This window comes from Fragaria vesca, linkage group LG7, assembly GCF_000184155.1.
Source record: "Fragaria vesca subsp. vesca linkage group LG7, FraVesHawaii_1.0, whole genome shotgun sequence".
Classification (NCBI taxonomy): Eukaryota; Viridiplantae; Streptophyta; class Magnoliopsida; order Rosales; family Rosaceae; genus Fragaria; species Fragaria vesca.
Window position 1 is genome coordinate 19,211,516 of NC_020497.1, and position 19,780 is coordinate 19,231,295.

The 19,780-nt window shown below is 38.3% G+C and overlaps 2 protein-coding genes across 2 annotated transcripts; one reads left to right on the forward strand and one right to left on the reverse strand.

Annotated features, from left to right (window-relative positions):
* The first annotated feature begins 1,091 nt into the window (after positions 1 to 1,091).
* Positions 1,092 to 16,948, forward strand: LOC101293246. The gene is made up of 14 exons (XM_004308950.1): positions 1,092 to 1,365; positions 2,417 to 2,493; positions 2,602 to 2,770; positions 3,166 to 3,254; positions 3,339 to 3,503; positions 3,606 to 3,683; positions 4,283 to 4,386; positions 4,766 to 4,861; positions 10,360 to 10,369; positions 10,661 to 10,751; positions 14,591 to 15,378; positions 15,612 to 15,870; positions 16,239 to 16,362; positions 16,554 to 16,948. Exons 1-14 carry the CDS (start codon positions 1,170 to 1,172, stop codon positions 16,669 to 16,671), a joined length of 2,364 nt encoding a protein of 787 aa, XP_004308998.1. The 5' UTR covers positions 1,092 to 1,169; the 3' UTR covers positions 16,672 to 16,948.
* On the reverse strand, positions 16,834 to 19,292 carry LOC101310749 (quinone oxidoreductase-like protein 2 homolog). The gene is made up of 6 exons (XM_004307703.1): positions 18,872 to 19,292; positions 18,684 to 18,792; positions 18,507 to 18,598; positions 18,119 to 18,377; positions 17,387 to 17,530; positions 16,834 to 17,255 (listed from the first exon to the last, which is right to left on the reverse strand). The coding sequence occupies exons 1-6, from the start codon at positions 19,210 to 19,212 to the stop codon at positions 17,160 to 17,162; spliced, it is 1,041 nt and encodes a 346-aa protein (XP_004307751.1). The 5' UTR covers positions 19,213 to 19,292; the 3' UTR covers positions 16,834 to 17,159.
* Positions 19,293 to 19,780: the final 488 nt, after the last annotated feature.

Genomic DNA, 19,780 nt, shown 5'->3' on the forward strand with positions numbered 1-19,780 from the left:
TTGACCCCATTAAAACAAACAAAATTCCTCCGACTGAAAACAAAATCAAGAAAATTCGAAGTAGGCCTCGTCGCGTCTGATGCAGATCATAGTGTAACGCTTATCAGATACTCTTCTAAATTTTCCAACAATGTGTGCCAATACGATATCAATAAATTCTAACCATTCTAGTGGTTTAGTTGTCTAGACAACAACCCCCTCATTAAACAAACCCCGCCATATAAACCTGCACAAACAACAACGCGGGATTCGACCGTTAATGACGGTCACAGCCTTGGAACCCCCAATCACATCTCCCCACGTGTCCGATCAAGGGTATTTTGGGAATTCGATCTCTTAGCCGGACGGAAGGCCGTCGTAACGGAGCCACTCGTTACACGCGGAAAATAAAGTTTGGTTTAATTAAAGTCAACACGTTACGGCCAAGAGACCAAAACAAAAATAAAGTTTAAAAAAAGAAATAATGAGCTTTATTGATGTTACTTGGCGAAGAGGTTGATCTCCGATATTTTAGTTGAAAGCTTCCTGCAAATAATTTCCAGTGCTTCTCTCTCTCTCTCTCACTAAAGCCTTGTTCTTTCCCCAAAACGACGTCGCGCCCTTTTTGACTTGTTCTTCCTTCAACGGTCGCCTCTTCCTTCTCTCTCTCCGATCGTCGGAACCAAAACGTCGTCGCTGCGCTTATCTCTCTTTGATTCTTGCTCAGTGAAGGAGGAAAGGTAGAGAATATAGAAGGAGAGAGGTTAGGTTAGGGTTTATTGTGTGATGGAGGCAACGCCGCCGGGGAATGGGAGTAATGGCGGAGGAGGAGGTGAGGATCGGACGACGTCGTTTGGCGCTATGCAATTCCCGGCGCTGCGATTCTTCCGGTCGCCGCTTTCTTTTCTGTTAGATTACTCCGGTATACTCTCCCCCACCTCGTCTTCTTCGTCGTTGTCGTCGTCGTCGTCGTCCTCGCGCCACGAGAGCGACGCTGCGGCGGTCAACGCCGTCGCCGATTCGCGGCCGCATTCTCCGACGGCCTGCGCGAGCGGCGGCGGCTCCAGCAACGCCGGGGAGGTTTCGATTCGGATCATCGGCGCCGGGGAGCAGGAGGACCGCGGGAGTGGTGAGGAAGCGACGGCGGTGCAGGATGGAGGAGGGGTGGGGGGTTGGATAGTCAGGCTGGGATGGATGAGAGAGTGCCCTTGGTGCCTCCGTCGGCGCCGGAGAATGAGGCCGGGGAGGGTGGGAATGCGGTGGAGGAGAATTCGAGGGATTCGGCTTACCAGAGATATGATATTCAACAGGTGGCCAGGTGGATTGAGCAGGTTCTTCCGTTTTCGCTGCTCTTACTCGTTGTGTTCATCCGTCAGCATTTGCAAGGTACTAGCTTTGTTACTAGTTTTTTACGCAATTTCGATGATTTGGTACTAGTTTAGAATGCATATATGGAATGAGTGTTTTACTTTTTCTGTTTATGTTGGTGGTGTTTGAATAGCTATGTTATTTGGAGTAGCACATTAAAGATGCAGTCTTTTAGCATACTACTGTGTAGAATGGTTTCGGCTTGGATTGTGTGGGGGAAACAAGCAGTGAGATTAGTTTCTTGACACATCTGTTGTGTCTCATTCCGTTTCTTTGATAAGATTAGTTACATTAATGTAGAGAAGCTGTTCCTAGTTTGAATGCAGCTATGGCATGAGTGGTTTCGTTTTTTTGTGTATCTTGGTAATCTTGGGGTTAGCTGTTTTATCTGGACTAGCATCTGCAAGATGCAGGCTTTAGTAGAACATGTTTTCTGATTAGATTGTGTGTGTGGGAGGGGGGGGAGGGACGAACACTAATGGAGCTATGATGTCCTATCACATTCCTATTTCATGATAACAGTAATGTAGAAGAAACTATTAACATTGGCAACATAAATAGAAATTTTAGCTCATTTTGCGTCGGGGCATACTTTGTTTGAGCTAGCAACGGGGCAACACCCAGCAGATGGGATAGTAACACCTGATGGAGATAACTTATCAAATAGAGATTTATTGGTTTGCGGGATAGTATTCTGTGGGGAGTCTTTCGATATCTTATGGTTCTTATCAAATATTAAAGGCATGTGAATGTGAGAGGCTGTAGCGTCTTACACAAACACTTCAATCTTGAGAATAAGTGTTCCTAAACCAGGAAGATGGTTTTTACTTATAGTCTTAACAATGGTCGACTCTGAATCTTCATGTTATTATGAAAGGATATCCTTTCTCATAAGTAATATGATTCAGCTGTAAATTGGCAGTAGGTAAATGAGTGGTAAAAACATCTTCACCTAAGTGGTTCTAATATGATTTGTGTTAGTGATGAGTGGTTCCCACCAACATTTTGGTTTCATTATGTGAGTGCTAGTCTGTCAATTCATGTAATTAATTTGGGTGGTAACTTGCAGGTTTCTTTGTCACTATATGGATATCAGCTGTCATGTATAGGTCGAATGATATTGTCAGGAAGCAGACGGCTCTAAAGGTGAGTGAAGCAGCGTTTGGTTTTACATGGTTCTTTTATCTATTGTTTCACCCCTTTTTGAATTTGCTGTGAAACGGACCAATAAGCTTAAGCATTGTTTTTCTGTAGGGAGACAGGAAAATCTCCTTTCTTGTGGCCATTGCTGGTGCTTTTATGCTTCATGTGGTTGGTGTTTACTGGTGGTATCGAAATGATGATCTTTTATATCCGCTGGCAATGCTTCCTCCCAAAGCCATACCACCATTCTGGCATGCAATATTCATCATTTTGGTAAATGGTACGTCGACAGTTTCCTCTTCTAGTACTTTAGTGAACAAAATTGTCATGCTATACTAAATTGTTGTCTATTACAAGGTTCATAAGAGAATGTGTTACGGATGTAAACAGAATTTCAGTAGGGACTTGACTTTTGCAATGAGTTCCTGAGTTTAAAATTTATTTAACTTGTCCAGTGATTTACTGCTTTATTGAGTAGTTTTGTTGCCTCTTCCTTTTGCTTCTACGAGTAATTGAGCTGTCGTGTTTTCTGATTCTATACTAGTTTATACATGTTAATATTCAAAGTTTCTCTATTTTATGTTGCCGGTTTTCATTTATGCTACTCTTACTGCACATTATTTACTTTTATTTGAATTCATGGGAGGGGAGTTATCTAACTTTTCTCACTTTCAGATACTTTGGTGAGACAGGCAACGATGGCTTTCAAGTGTTTGTTACTTGTATACTACAAGAATGGAAGAGGGCATAACTATCGTCGACAAGTAATATAAATTTTTATAAAGCATATAATTTGCAAGTACTCTTGTTCTGCAGAACTTTCTGACAGTTGTTATCTCATTTTGAAGGGTCAAATGTTAACTGTAGTTGAGTATTCGCTGCTGCTGTACCGTGCCTTATTACCAGCACCTGTTTGGTACAGATTCTTCCTGAACAAAGAATACGGAAGCCTCTTTTCATCACTTATTACAGGACTATACTTGACTTTTAAGTTAACATCTGTTGTTGAGAAGGTAATTCTACTTATGTAATGAACTGTTGTAGTGGAATATGATGGATTATATCTTGTCACTTGAGATGGATCTATATCTTTATACCATTTTGTTTATTTTCAGGTCCAATCCTTTTTTGCTTCTATAAGGGCATTATCACGAAAAGATATCCATTATGGGTCCCACGCAACATTGGAGCAGGTATGAAATCTAACTAAATGGTTCTGATATACTTTGGAAGATGGATCATCAAGGTCTTTAGCCATTATTCTATCATGCCAACTGGTTATCTGTAACTACCCATCTTTTCTTCTCTAGTTTGTTAAACTATTTGTAACTTTTTGTCCTTTCAACTAAATTAGAAGCTATTTAGCTGTGTATCCTTCAACTTGTTTATTCTTCAAGTCTTTAAGTATCCTATTATTTTTTACCTCTGTTGCCTATTAATATGGGCGTGCTTTAATATGGGCGTGCTTTATCCTGAAGTTGCTTGAACATTCTTTACTTTCCCTGTTTTCTGGGACTTTTCCTAGATTCAAAACCAATCTTTGAGGACTCTTTTATATATTGTCAAGAATTTTTCATGAAAAGCAAATACAAAGATGATTTCAAATGTCTAGATATACATTTATCTTTCTCATGCCATAGGAAACGCCTTCATGGTTTAGGAGTTTGCTTATGTCTGTGTCACTTATCTTGCTTCTGTGTACAAAGAACATCTTGACTGTTGTCTTATAGTTATAACCGCTCCCTTTTTGCATAATTAGTTTGTCTTCTAGCTCACAAGTATTTTAATGCAGGTAAATGCAGCAGGAGACCTTTGTGCCATCTGCCAGGAGAAGATGCATGCTCCAATCCTATTGCGATGTAAACACATCTTCTGTGAGGACTGTGTCTCCGAATGGTTAGATTTCTGCTTTCTGTTTCTTACCTAGTTTTCACACATTTGTTCACAAGGTTCTATTAGAAATGCTGTTTCAACACTTGTCTGTTCCCTAAAATTTTCACTAGAACTGTTTGTCATTGACACTCATTGCGTAGAGGGTACATTATACCGTTAGATTCATACCATTAACTTGAGAAAAAGGACTTGGTAAAATTGGGTTGAAACTCTTGTTTCCCCTTTAGTAAACTCTTTAATAGTTTGGATCCAACTACCGGTAAGAGGTAAAAACCAGAAGTTATTTGTTTTTCTTCTTCTTCAACTATTCACACTGTAGTACTTTCCTCATATCATCTTCTTCTTTTTTTCCATTGACTGACAGTGAATTACTTCCTTTTAGGTTTGAGAGAGAAAGAACTTGCCCTCTATGCCGGGCAGTGGTAAAACCTGCAGATCTGCGAACGTTTGGGGATGGGTCAACAAGTTTATTTTTCCAGTTTTTCTAATATCTAAGTCCTGACTTTGATTAGCGTAGATATATGAGCAGCATTATTGAAACGGTCACGTTTTGTTCTTTCTTATAAGAAAAAATGAATGTAATCTGATAACAACGTATCGTCTTTAGGTTGGCACCAGGAAATCAGATGGTAGGTATTAACCCTAGAGGGAGATGTGGAATGGTATTATGTCAATCTGTTGCCATCATGAGGTCATCGTTGAACCTAATGGATGAGAAAACAGATAGACATGATTGCTACATTTCTATCTACAAATCATGCCTCTGATAAATGGGGGGTCATCCTCAGATATGTTATCTCCTTTGTATAGAAGATCTTTGATCCTCCCTTCTCTCCTGCGTGCAAACATGAAATATAAATCTGATGCGTTTGTTTCAATGAAAACTTAAGGTTTCGGAAACCTTTTGTTCCGTTCACAATGTGTCTGAAAGACTATTGAAGGCTGAGTGCTAGTTTATGTAGTGTGTACCAAGGGAATGGAAGTATGGAACCAAACTACCAAAGTCATCGAGTCAAGGCTGAAATGAATGTAAATATCGTTTTCCCAATCACCTCAGATATTCGCATTATTGGTGTGTAGTTTCCTATAGCTCCATAGTCAGAACTTAGAACACCACAATGGGGATTACAACTTACAAGACCTTAGTGGTGGTCCTGTGATTTTTGCATTCATAGTCAACTGAGTTGTTAATGCCAGATAGCCACTAATGTCGAAAGTCTACGCCTACGCCTTAAAAAATAAGTTAACGATGCATATCAAGTTGAAGTTTCGATGTTCTTTATAAGACATAATTTGAAAATTAGTGAATTTTTCAAAAACCTCTCATCAAATGAAATTTGGGTGTTCGTTATAAGACAAAATTTGACGTTGAGAAAACTAGTGGATAACAATATCGAACCTCAAAACCTCTTGCAAACAGACCGATGCTGGATATCAAGTAATCAGAAACGTTTTCTTTAGGACTTGAGTGGTCCGGTGGCGTTGGTCCGGCTGCTGCTCCCGGTAGGAGGGCTCGGCTGTAGGGATCAAGTCGTGGTCACATATATTGTTATCACTGTCATAGTGTCATGATCATGTTTGTTATTGCTGGAATTTTATTTGAACATTTCCAAACCCTCTTCATTTCTGTGTTTTGGGACCACGCTTTTGGCAAAAACCTCTTTCTTGCTGCATGATCATGAAGCTCTGACCCTCTACACAGGTTTAGTTTCTTAGACTTGGAACAGTGTTGGATCAAAATAGTTATGTTTTTTTTTTGGATGTAGTTGGATCAAAATAGTTGAGCAAGAATGTGTCACAGACATTTTTCACTGGTTACCTTTACTAGCTATAGTACTGGTACTACTGTAGCAGTTTTGGCTTGGTTTGGTTGCAGAGAATTGCAGTGGAATTTGATTCCATGGGGGCCGGCCGTTGTGTGGTGGCGAGTAGTGCAGGACATGCATGAGTGCCCTTTGGCAATTGATTTGAATCTTGCAGCACACCTGTCTAGCACGATGAGCTAGCAATGAGTCTGATCAAGACCCCAGTGCTCTTCAGAAGACCCAGATGGACAGCGTGTGACTGTGTGAGTATGATGATGGCAAAGAAGAGTATTCCAATTGAAATGCACAGATCGATGATGCCCGGCTGGTTTCCACCGAGTACTGTCTAGGCCATGCCCGACTGGAATTGTTGCAGCATGTAATCGAAAATCAACTAGTAATTTACAAGCAAGGCCAATCAGGCGCAATCATATATGTTCTTCATGGATGAGTGTTTTGCCCCGGCCGATTGGTCTAGTTTCTTTGATAGGTTTTCTAGTTTTAACATGTCGCAACATGCTAAATTTAGTGACGTTCTGTTCTTGTGTGGTAGTATTTGTTTGAGCGAGGCTGCAAAGTTTAAAAGAAAATTTTGTCAAAAATAATTGTGATCTTATTGATGTTACTTCATTGATTTGTCATACAACTCAAATCTAGTCTATTAGTGTGCCAAAACCACAATTATGCTAACAGTAATGTTCTAAAAATCTCCGTCTAAAGTCGATTAATCCCCGTCTAGACGCTAGACGGTGCTTCACTGTTTCCGTCTAAATAGCTAGAAAACCGATTAATCTCTCGATTAACCCGCCTAGACGCTAGTGTTCGCCCGACTAGCGCCTAACATTTTTTAGAACATTGGCCAACACTCGAATGAGGCTTATTGAGTGTCAAACAGTAGTTCTATTTTGATTTCTCTGAAGTCGATTTGACCATCAAATTAAGCTGTGGAGCTAGGTACAAAGTTACAAACATTTAGTCGTCCATTTTGTTACCATGAAATGAAGGGAAATAATTAGTAAATTACTTCAACCATTTTGTTATTGTTTTTTGGATTCCTAATTGGACAACATGATGAGTGTTCTTCGTTTGTCAAAAAGATCTCGTGTAAAGCCGTTTAAGTTAGGCCAACCCATAAAGTTTTGAGACATTTTCAGGGAATAGAGGGTATGAAAATTTTGCCTAATCAATCCAATGGTCAAATCAAACGGCTATAAACAAACCTTCCCTTGTCTGTCATACACTAGCTCGTTTTCCTCGTTTTGAAACTCCATCATTTTCCTCGTCTTTTTCTTCACAATAACCTTTACCCCCAAAGTTCATAAAACTTGTTTAAAATCTATAGGTTAAGAGTATCTAAAAAAATGAAAATTACACGATGCGAATGAGAATGAACTCAATAAAGCTGCAAGGATGCTCCGATCGAACATGGTAAAGGGCATTACCGCTTGTTAAGCCTAATGTTCTTTTCTCTTTGTCATTTCATTTTAGCTGATTTCATTTTCGGCATCAAGCAACCTGTTGTTGAGAAACTAAATAATTGTTGTCGAGATTAAGCTGCAGTGGGAGTGTGGGACTGTGCGAAACTGAGAATAGAGTGAAGGTCACAGAGAGAGACGTGGGTTGTCGGTTGTATATGCCCATGTATGATGTATGTATAATTGTAAATTAGCATCTTGACCCGTAGTGTGATTTTTTTTTTTTTACTACTACAGTTATGCTTAAAGTTTTATTTCCTTCCTCACTTTTTTCTCCCACCTCCCACGTTTTAAGCTTCTTTTTTTCTTGTTTTTTTTTTTCTTGTTTCCAACATTTGCAATTACTAATTTATCATTCATATGTTAGAAGACAGATTTTAAAGTTTTAATCAATCAAGGGCATTATAGATGGTTTAAAAATTTAACCGTTGATAAAGTTAAAAGAGCCTTCTGGCTTTATTAACAGAGATATATAACTATACAATATACATTTCTTCTCAAACTCGTAACCATTTTGCTCATTACTCTAGTTTTTTTTATGGGATCCTCGATTAATAAAGGAGAAATTTTATTAACATATTACAAAATACTAAATGCACATACCCTACTTAATACACCACATATCTAATTTTTTTTTTAACATTTTATTAAATACACAACCCCAAACTTCCTAAATTATCCTCATTCATAATACACCATACATATTAATATTTTTTTTATATACCATCATAATTTAAAATATATATTAAAAGAATAAAAACTCTCAACAAGAACAAGCGGCTACAATATTTAATTTCTCACAACATGAACATTAACCTATGCATCTTCTAGTTTTGTTTCTTTTATCCATCTTGAAGCTCCTATGTTCAATGTTGTTTTGACCAACAAAATTATAAGCATACGTAGCATTTTATCTTAGTCACATACATATTCCCAAGTCTATCTGTGCGCATTTTGGTTTTTGTATTCATTATGTTTGTTAGCGTGTTACAGAATTTCTTTTTAACTGATTGCACTTGAATTATAAGAGTTTGATTCATTCATCAAGCTCGAGCTCTCTCGCTGCAACGAACATACATATATAAGAAGAAAAAAAATTAAAGTAAATTAATTGAGCATTATTGCATAACTTCCATATGTGGTTGATCTAGAAAACGAAAAGAAATTGCAAATGTAAACTACTAATAATAGTTATGATATTTCGGTAATTTAACATATCCATAAAATCTATTGTTAGGTATATAAAAAGAGAGATATGTATCTAGTATTTTGTAATGTGTGAATAAAATTTCTCTTCATAAAGTTAGGGTTTAAGTAGGATATCAAAACAAAGTTAGGGTTTAAGTATTTAACCATGGTTCACTTTTCTTTTTATTTTCTCTTTTAGTTTTTATTTTTTCTTGAGATATCAAACACAACAGTAGGACAAGACAACTAGACAAGTCTTGTCTATTTATATTTCTATCTACTCCAGTGGTGAACCAGTGAGTGTGCGTGCGAATTCAAATGAGCTACCAGGTCTTTCTTTCACAGTTTCACAGGAGGTACTGTTCTGCTTGTGAAAGAGTGAGAGATCAGCAGTGGTTAATCCACCAAGATGGTAATTGTGTGTTCTTCTAAAAAAATCTCCTGGAGGCATAAAAGTGATCCCTGCTGCTTTAAGATTTGCTGAGATCCTGAGTCGCTTTCTTGTCCGGCTCCCATGGGGACAGTTAATGACGCATCATCATCAACTCTCTTTAAGTCTTTCTTCCCTTTTCCGATTTCTTGCTACCTTTTTCTTCTTTACCCATCTCCCATCGTTCTCTTTCATTATCAGGATTAGGGTTTCCTGCGAATAAAGGCTCTAGTTACTTTGATTTTAGGGTTATATATATGCAGGAAACCCATGTCTTATAGAGTATGAACACACAGTTGAGTACTCCTTGGTCTCTTTCCATATTTGATGATACTGCACAGTACCAATAATTTGGATCGTTTATATATTTTGTACTTTGTTCTGCCGTAGGGCGATGATCGATCAAAGTAAGTCAATGTTTTCAATTTTTCTACACACTATCTTTCTGGGGTTGATTGTTATTTGCTTGCAGTGTTATTGTTTGGGGCTTTTACTCCAAGGCACCGATAGTTGCAGTTTTTTCGACTAACACAATGATATATAGCTGCAGTTATAGGAGTGAGTGAGTGGGATTTGGTCATCTTCAAGATTTTGGTTTTGATTGTCGTTCAGTCTAAACCGGCAAATGGGTTTTCTCCATGGTCTATGAGTTTGCTAAAGATTCAGTAAGCTAGCTAGCAGTGGAACTTAATTAATTGTTCTCTGTCCAATTAAATTTTCTCTTCTATGGATTTGCTTTGTTGTTGATGAACATGTTTCATGATGGAAAATTGGAAACCTGTTTCTTCCTGTAAACCTGTTTTTATCTTTAGGCTAGATTTGTCAAATAATGAAAACCTGTTTTTGTTTTTTGTTTTTGAATTTCCTTTAACTTATTATGGGATTGATCATGAGACGGCTACAAAACGAATTTTGTTTATCGATTAGGGTTCACTCATTGTTGTTTCCTATGTGTAAGGAATTATAGGTTCTGGTCTATAAGGCCATTGATTCGTTATTATAGCTCTTAAGCTGATTTTCTGGTCTATAAGGCCATTGATTTGTTATTATAGCTCTTAAGTTGATTTGGGAAATGCAGGTTTCAGAAGGTAAAAGCTTTCATTGAATAATATAAGCAAGATGAATTAACTGCTTTGTTGCACCAGCTTCTGGTAAATACGAAACCTGAATGACATAAATTAATTCGCACTTTGCGTCTGTGATCTGCAGAAGTAGCATGAAGCTGAATTTGACTATCTGAGGTCTTGGAGAGTGCTACATATGCCAGTGGTGCACTGCAGTAGCGATTATCACTACAGTTGCATGGTGGGAATCCTGTCCTATTGAACTTTAACTATTCACTCATTCATTGTTGCATTGGTTTTATGAATCAATGTCAGGGAATCGAAGGAACTCGAGTGGTGCAGGTGCATGGTGGGTTTCAATTGATTACTGGCTTTACTTCAAGGTTTAAATTATTGGCGCTACAGTGTTAGTGCATGTGAATGTCAGGGGGGAAGACTAGAAATCTAATACTCTAATGATGAATAGTATTGAACAGATTGAAGATGAATGATGAGAGAGAGAGAAGGGAGGGAGAGCTTTCTTCAGTCCACTCATGGATAGGATTGGATGGGGTTTGTTGAAGTAACTGCCTACTCATTCATTCAAGCACTCCTCAGTATCTTATGTTTGCTACTGTGATTGATTGTGTGAATGAAGCGGGAGTTAATTTACATCCCTCTTTCTCTTTGCTTGGACTGAAGGGAGCTCCTCCACTTTTCCTTGCTTAATTTCTAGGTTAGGCACACCGCACACATATATAGTTACAGAAGCAAGCACAAACTGAATAAATGCAGATCTTTTAGCTAGATGAAGTATCAGTTGAAAGAGTTATCTAGGTAATCATCTTCTTCAGCTTCGAAATCATGTTGTCCGTATATGTTCGATGTTTACTTCTTCCAGGGCATAGACTATATATGTTGAGATGGTATATCTCAAATTTGAGAATGTATTGTGTTGCATATAACCTTGTAAGATCTATAACATATATAACATGCATTCTCACACAAACAAAAGTTCAGTTTCGTCTTGTTCCATGGTTATTGAAGTTATTACTTGTAGATCTCTCAGCTAATAATGTTATTACTTTTCTTTCATCCTGAACTCTTCACATATTCTACTTTTTTCACCCGACAAGTAAACCCTCCTTTCAGGTACTGCTTTTCTTATTTCCCTGCACCCAATGTTCATCACAAGCCACACCTGATGAGCAACTTTTCAGAGTTTTCGGCCATTTTGATTTCACTACCAATGGCATCCATGCATTTGAAGTTCCAAATCCTTTTTTCATTAGTCACTGACCATGTTATACTGCAGCTAGGGAGCTCCATTTTCTGCATGATGGTGCATTCTTTTTATAGTTTACCAGATTATTTAGAGTATGGTACAGATCTTTCATATAACAATTATATATTGAAGTAGTCCATCTCTGAAAAAAGCTTGCTGAAATCAAACTTTCTATATATATATATTGCTTTTACTGTTAAGAGATATGTTATATGCTTTGATCCTTTTAAGGCCTTGCAACTGGTCATTGTTTCACTGTGACTGCATGTGTTCATCGAAATATGCACACTACTCTCTATAAGTGTCGTATTATATGCATTTTTTTCCTTTGGGGCTGTGCCATCCACTCTTCTGTGTTCCTTTTCTGTGCTACAACTGTGGAAATGCCAGCACTTGATACACAAGCAGAGCTTGCTTTCCTCTATTTTAAGTGTGTGGTCTTTGGGCGGTAGCATGAACACGGATAATGTATTCCAGAATCCAGATATGGTAAAGATTGGAACACGATAAACTTCCTCTTTTGGTAATCGGCAGTTGTAATTGGTGAAGAAGAAAACCTGGAACTCGTCAAGTGTTTATAAACTTCTCTGTCAGGTAGATTGACCTGAAGGGCTAGTAGCTAGCTAGGCTGGTAGCCATGCCATGTGGTCCCCTTCTCTGCTGCTCAGGGGATTTGAAACCCTAATTTTGATGGAGGTCATTGGTCATATGGGTATTTGTTTACTATACACATCAGTATAGCATACAAACTGATAAAAGTAACTAAAAAAGGGAGATCACGTGCAGCAGGGTGGTGTGTTTTGGACAATTGGAAAATTTGTCTGTAAAAACAAATATGTATATTATGCGTTAATGCACAACAGAATTTTCCTAATGTATCAACAAACTATTAAGATGTATATGCTTCCACTATTATTAGAGAAAATCAATGCAAATTAACACGATGCTCATGTGTCTAATTGTAATACTCGGATGAATAATTGAATATATAGGGTTTCCAATGAGGGTGCTTATGCCCTTGTCAACATTGCAAATTAGAGAGGTTCCCTTATTTCATGATACATATGATGCAATACTTGTTAATAGAGTGAATTTACAAAGTCCTTCTCTGAAAGTCTATGTTAGACTCCGATTTTGTGGTCATTTTGTAGCCGATTTTGTGTTTCACCTTGGTGTCTTAAAATAACGGATCCGGATTTTCTATTTGGATTTAAGTTGCTTAGATTTGCTTGGATGTCTTATAACCATTAGATTGAGTAAGGATGACATGGTGGTCTTAGATTGTACGCAATACAATAGTTAGAAGTCATCCAAGCAAATTTAAGCAATATAAATCCAATTCTAAAATAACATCAAAGAATATAAGTCGCACGAAGGATGTTACTTTGTTTAATGAGGAATCACAACTCACTAGTCACAAACTCACAATCATATGCAGGTTAGCGTTTGTTTAAGCATGTTCCTACATGATTACAGTATTTCAAAACAAAAGTTTATAAACCAGATAGTTGGCCTCAGTCTCCAAGCTGGTAAGATAAGTATCTCTATCAAGAAGGTAGCTATATACCACCTCTGAATCCTTTATTTTAAATCATCCATATCTATACAGAAAATCAAACACTATCCATACACGTATGATTGAAAGATGAAGTTAGTTGCAGGGATTATCTGAAGTTTACTTCATACTAGCTAGGGCAGTGTACATATTCAATCATTGCTCATTTTTCTGAGTGCTCTTAAAAACTTGATTTTCTTTCTTAATTTAGGGCTTGACTTGCAGATCAACCGGGACAACCATAATTATTCGATCCAAATGAAACCTAATCACGACCTACTTTGTATGCTTCATCAACTTTCCAAACTCAATTGTGCATAAAAGAAAATAAAAAGAAGTTGCAAACTCAATTCAAACATGGATGGCCATCGATGGAAATCAATCTTCTCTATGTAAGTGGGTGGTCATGAGTTCGGCTCTGAGACTTGTTGGTGCATTTGAGTTACTCAATTGATTGATCAAAAAAATTCACACATGATGCATGTAGCAATACGGTTCTACATGTTGGTACAAAACATGTGTACCAAACAATTCTCGCTTCCATACACTAAGCTTTCATATGTCTCTACATGTTGGTACATGATGTAACTTAGTCATTCATAACTATTTATATGTATGAACATCATGACCAAAACCATTTTTTCTTTTTTGGTTTAAGAAACCGGAAAATTATACAAAAGGGAAAAAGAAAAGAAAAATATAGAGTAATGAGTTGGATCGGTTATTCCGGTAGAAAAGGTTGGACTAGGTTTGATGATGTTGGGCTCAGGCCCTCTTGACAACTACAGAAACAGAAGTAGAAAAGGAGACGAAAACCAAAACAGAACACCGGAGAGGAGATTGGCTGTCGTCGTCTCTCTTGTTCTGTAGCCTTTCTCAGATCACAACACCAGAAAGAACGGTCGGTCTTCCTTCGAATTTAGAGGTTGACTCTCTTCCTTTGAATTCTCACTTTCCTTTCATTTCAATTCGATTCCTTTGAATGTTATCAAGTCTTTCAATACAAGATTACCAGAGCTAACATGGTTTTATTCTTGGCTCCTCATCATCTAATGCTTCTTTTAGCTTGTAAATTCAATTATAGTAGCTGACTTTGAGTAGATTGCTGTGTTTTGATTTGTTTTATGTATGCCTGTGTTTGAGTTCTTCTCAACTTATGAACAAAGTTTGGTGAGTTTGGTGATTGGCATTGTGGGTTTCTTCAAAAGGTTGAAACTTGATGTAGCTTTTTGGTAAATTTTGAGTCTTTGTGGATGCTTCATATCTGGTGGTTGATATATCATTTAGTTGTTAAAGTTGATCACAGTATTGATTAGAGAAGTTGTGAATGTTTTTAAATTTGAAGCGTGAGATGGAATATATGAACTTTGTGGTTTTCTTATGTTTGTATGTTCAGGTTATCTATCATTCATGAGTATTGGTTGAGGCTTGCTTATACCTGTGCCTGCCTCCGTAATGAGTTCAACAGTTTCGACACCACGAGGGATACTGTCACCCACAAGGCTTGGCTCGTACGGATCGCCTGATGCTGGGTCGTCTGTTTCTTTTACCCCGCTTGAACCGGACTTCAATGATGGTGACGAAACTGATTTGCACTCTGTGTCCTGGAATCAGGACTATGGTTGCTTTGCGGCAGGCACAAGTAATGGTTTTCGTATCTATAACTGTGAGCCTTTCAAGGAGACTTTTAGACGAGACTTGAAAAGTGGTGGGTTCAGAATTGTTGAGATGCTGTTCAGATGCAACATTCTCGTACTTGTTGGTGGTGTAGACAATTCCCAATATCCACCCAACAAAGTTATGATATGGGATGATCATCAGAGCCGATGTATTGGAGAGTTTTCATTCAGGTCTGAGATTCGTGCAGTAAAGTTAAGACGTGATCGCATAGTTGTGGTTCTTGAGCACAAGATATATATTTACAGCTTCAGGGATCTAAAGCTGCTGCATCAGATAGAAACTTTATCAAATCCCAGGGGATTGTGTTGCCTTTCACACCATCAAAATACATCTGTGCTGGCTTGCCCAGGCCTTCAACGGGGACAAGTTCGAATTGAACATTTTGGGCTGATTATGACAAAGATAATCAATGCTCATGATTCTCATATTGCATGCTTCACCTTAACAATGGATGGGCTGCTTCTTGCAACTTCTAGTACCAAGGGTACTTTGATAAGAATCTTCAACACGATGGATGGGACTCGCTTACAAGAGGTAGTATATTGTTCTGAAATTTTTCTATAAATAAGATAGGATTGTTCTTCATGTTTATGATGAATGGCATGGGAGTCAGTACTAACATGATGTGAGTTACTAAATACTTTATAGTATGATTTCCGGCCTATTCTCCTGTAATGTTATTCTTTTATACATGGGAGATTGACGTTCATAAGTTATTCCCTTTCTTAAGGAAATTCTTATTATATCATCTATGGCCCCTCTTGTAGGTACGCAGAGGAGTGGACAGAGCAGACATCTATAGTATTGCTCTATCACCAAATGTTCAGTGGTTGGCAGTATCAAGCGACAAAGGTACTGTGCATATATTCAGCCTCAGAGTTAGAGGAGTTGGGATGAATTTATCTACTCATTCGAATGCTTCTCAAGGGCCAGCACTTTTTCAACAGAATTCTTCAAATTCCCTAGAGCCTCTTATATCTCCAAACACTGGAGCCAATTCTAGTTCATCATTGTCATTCATGAAAGGTAAGAACACATGCCAAATATAAATGTCATCTGCGAGTGATCAATCTGCTCTTATGCATCCTTGTTCTAATGTTAACACGAGAAGAATGGCTCTCCTTCAATTTGGAATGCTAACAAAACTTCATGATATATTTATCAATAATATTAAAGAAACATGAATATGGAAACTTAATGTAAGTTCTCAATTTCTATATGGGTAAGCATGTGAGTTGGCAAAGAGCCATCACTTCTCAGTAAAATTGGTCATTGATGGGGCATAAATCTTTATTCTTTGAAGTGAACTCATGCTTCTGGGTTTGCAGTAATCTTTGCATTCACTTGGTCTTTGGTGCTGTCTTCTGTATTTAACTTTTCTAAAAACTTTGCAGGGGTTTTACCTAAATACTTCAGCTCAGAGTGGTCTTTTGCTCAGTTCCGCTTGCCAGAAGACACACAATTCATTACTGCATTTGGTTCTCAAAACACTCTTATCATTGTTGGCCTGGATGGGAGGTAATGTCTCTGTTTCTGTTTTGTTAAATTTTTCCTTCTCAACAGACTATGAGTACTTGCATTTCTGTTCGGCCCTTAAGTTCTGAAAACGCACTGTTATGAACCAGAAAAACTTCCACTTTTTCTTTGTGCATTTCTTCCCTAGTTACATACCCCGCTCTCTGATTCACTGTTTTTATTTTCCGCATCAGCTTCTACAGGTGCAGTTTCGATCCAGTGAATGGAGGTGAGATGTTGCAACAGGAATATGTACGGTTTCTCAAAATAGACAGTAGACCGGGGTTATCTTGTGGCAACACATCCTTCTGATCTTGTGTCATAGTGATTTATCAGTTGAATGTAAATATTTGGTTAGTATTATCTTGTTTCATTTTACTGTATATCTTGCAAAATAATGCCGATGTTTGTAGCTGTCATAGTGGCAAATATCGTTTGAAATTCAAATCAGGCTAAAGACATTGCTGTTGCATTGATAGAAATGAGAAGTAGAACTTCTTTGCTGGAGTTTTAGCTCCGGTGGAAGTAAGCGGATCATGAGATCTGAGTTCAATAAGAGTGAAACCACTTTACTTATTTACGCACTCTTATATTTGACATTGCAGAATTTCTTACAAAATTACGATCATATACTCAAGGTCATAACTTGTACAATGGACCTAAACCTGATAAACTGTTATTAATTTATTTCATATCCTTCTGTAAATGACGCGTCCGTCACAAGCTATGGAAAGGGGAAAACTGAAGAATGAAATTGCTGAGTACAAAGTTACAACCGTCCCAGCTGAATTCCTCGATCTCTAGAGCTTTGACCTTACACTGCTTGGGTCGTCAAGAACAATCATCACTTTCCCAATGACTTTCCTATCTTTGATGGCAGAAAAGGCAAGATTGGCCTGTCATTTACAAGCAATATATGTAGTTATCAGAATAAATGCATGTACTCAAAACCCAACAACCAGTGATGATAGCAACATGTTGCGGACAAAAAGGGTTGAGGGGTAAAGTAAGTGAAAGGAATCCTGACCTCTGGCAGGCGGTACGTATGAGAAATGCGGATGGTGATCAAGCCTCGCGCCACCCAAGAAAGTAATTCATTAACTGAATCTTCAAGAACAGCGGGTCGATGTATTCTGTAGCTACCCCAGTACAGCCCATGCACTGTCCAGTTCTGGTACAAAGTGATACATAAGTAAAAAGGGCATGGTAATCCAGGGCCAAAAATTCAGGAAGAATTCATAGTTCATATCTAAAATTCTCAATGGAATAAGAGAAGACTAGCTTATTCCATGGTGAAAGTGGAGGCCTAGTTTTAGAGGACAGAAGAAACAGAGAATATTCACAAGTTCAGCATACACACTTTTCATTAAAGTTCCCTTATTCCTTTTTCAGTGTCTCTCTCATATGTCCAAACTAATGATGGCTTCGTATCTAACCGGAGAACTGTGCCTGTTAGTGTTCAACCTTCAAAGGAGTTCCAAATCCCTACCTTTTCTTTGAAATCTTAAACCGATACTGAGTTGAAAGATCTGGCCATTGAATTACTAAAAACTGCCAAATTTTAAAAGACTTGCAAATGATAGTTCTAGCTATAACAGTCTAGTGGGTATGTATTTGGTCATCATATAAACCTTCCACAGCCTACCTCCTAATCAATCTTAACACTCTTGTTTACCATCAAGCATTTGAACCTTAAGCAACTACGAATTTCAACAAATGAAGGCAACACTTTTGGACTCAAAACAATCACTAGTCATACCTTAACAAGAGCAATATTGGCAGGAATGACAGGGACCTCTCCACTGGCAAAGCCAATAACCAAAATGTGTGCTCCCCAATTCAAAACCTTCATTGCCTCTTTAGTAAGCTTCCCTCCAACCGGATCATACAAAACATCCACCCCTTTAAGCTTCCTGGTTTTCAAGAAATCCTTCACACTTTGGATAATACTCTGACTGCTGGAGTCCACCACATGATCAACCCCCAACGACTTCAAATACTCCACCTTCTCAGCTCCCCTGCAAATTCACCACCCCAAAACACAACATGCACATCTCTACATCACTCCTATTCAATATCGAATGTAAAATGCAATTCCCACATAAAGAACAAGACCGCAACTAAAGCAATGAAATATGCACACACACCTGGCTACCGCAATGACAACGGCTCCAACAACCTTCCCAATCTGTACCGCCGCAAGTCCAACACCTCCCGCCGCACCAAGCACCAACAACACCTACAAATTAATAAAACCGAAAATGAAGACTGTACAATGTACACATGCAACCACCAACACATGATCATAATAATAACGCGCTCACTTGACCGGAGCTCAAATTGGCCCGGTGAAGCAGAGCCACATGAGACGTCCCAAACGCAACCGGCAACGCACCGGCCGCCACCAGATCACACCCCTCCGGCACTCCAAACCTTCCAAATTCAAAAAACTTCCACATCATTCCAACTCAACCGAATCATCAACCTCTATACAAAAACAGAGCTAACTTACAGAAGAGACTGATCGGCGACGATGAACTGAGCAAACGACCCGAGCGGCGCGAAGGAGCAAACCCTGTCGCCGGGTCTGAACTTGGTCACGGCGGAGCCGACGGCGTCGACGACGCCGGAGTAATCGGAGCCGGGGATGAAAGGCAGCGGCGGCTTCTCCTGGTACTTGCCGAGTATCTGAAGGTAGTTGGCGTAGTTCAAGCTCGTAGCTTTGACTCTCACTCTCACCGACGTCGGAGTCTCCAGTTCCGGTATCGGATAGCTCTTCTCGATCACTATCGCTTTCTCCTCTGAATTCTCCGCCGTTGGGTCACCCAGTTTCTTGCACACCAGAGCCTCCATCTTCAATTTGACTTGCTCTCTCTTACCGTCCAATACATAAACGAAACTTTCAATAAAAACAAAAAAAAATTATTTCAATAAAAACTTTCAATAAACTTTCAAATTGCTCTCTCTGTCCAATTTGACGATGGTTTGAGATTTCGCAATCGTGATTTATATGAGTAGTTTTGGTCGGACAAATTTTAGTTTGTTCATGCATTTCACACAATTCGACACCTTAATGATTATCAAACTGGATGAAACTTGACAGAAATGATCTATACGTTTTAAAAACTAAACGGCAGAGATGTGGATACGTATCTAAAAGTGAGACAAAAAAAAAATTCACACTTTAATTTATTTTTTAATTTCAGACTCTGGATGAACTGTGTATATCTCTATTAATAAAGTCAGAAGGTTTTTTGACTTTGTCAACGGTTAAATTTTTAAACTACCTATAATGTTCTTGATTAATTAAAATTTTAAATATGTATTCTAACAGATAAATTAGTAATTACAAATGTTTGAAAAACAAGAAAAAAAAGAAAAAAGAAAGAAACTTAAAATGTGGGAGGAGGAGAGAATAGTG

Bases quoted from the DNA above. Each gene is read 5' to 3' on its own strand.
- LOC101293246 (XM_004308950.1), top strand. From the start codon at position 1,170: ATGGATGAGAGAGTGCCCTTGGTGCCTCCGTCGGCGCCGGAGAATGAG. The intron at 15,379-15,611 runs GTAGTATATTGT...CCCCTCTTGTAG, and splicing joins ATGGGACTCGCTTACAAGAG to GTACGCAGAGGAGTGGACAG. The intron at 16,363-16,553 runs GTAATGTCTCTG...TTTCCGCATCAG, and splicing joins ATTGTTGGCCTGGATGGGAG to CTTCTACAGGTGCAGTTTCG.
- LOC101310749 (XM_004307703.1), bottom strand. From the start codon at position 19,212: ATGGAGGCTCTGGTGTGCAAGAAACTGGGTGACCCAACGGCGGAGAAT. The intron at 18,599-18,683 runs GTGAGCGCGTTA...ATTAATTTGTAG, and splicing joins CCAATTTGAGCTCCGGTCAA to GTGTTGTTGGTGCTTGGTGC. The intron at 17,531-18,118 runs GTATGACTAGTG...ACTTTGTACCAG, and splicing joins CCAATATTGCTCTTGTTAAG to AACTGGACAGTGCATGGGCT.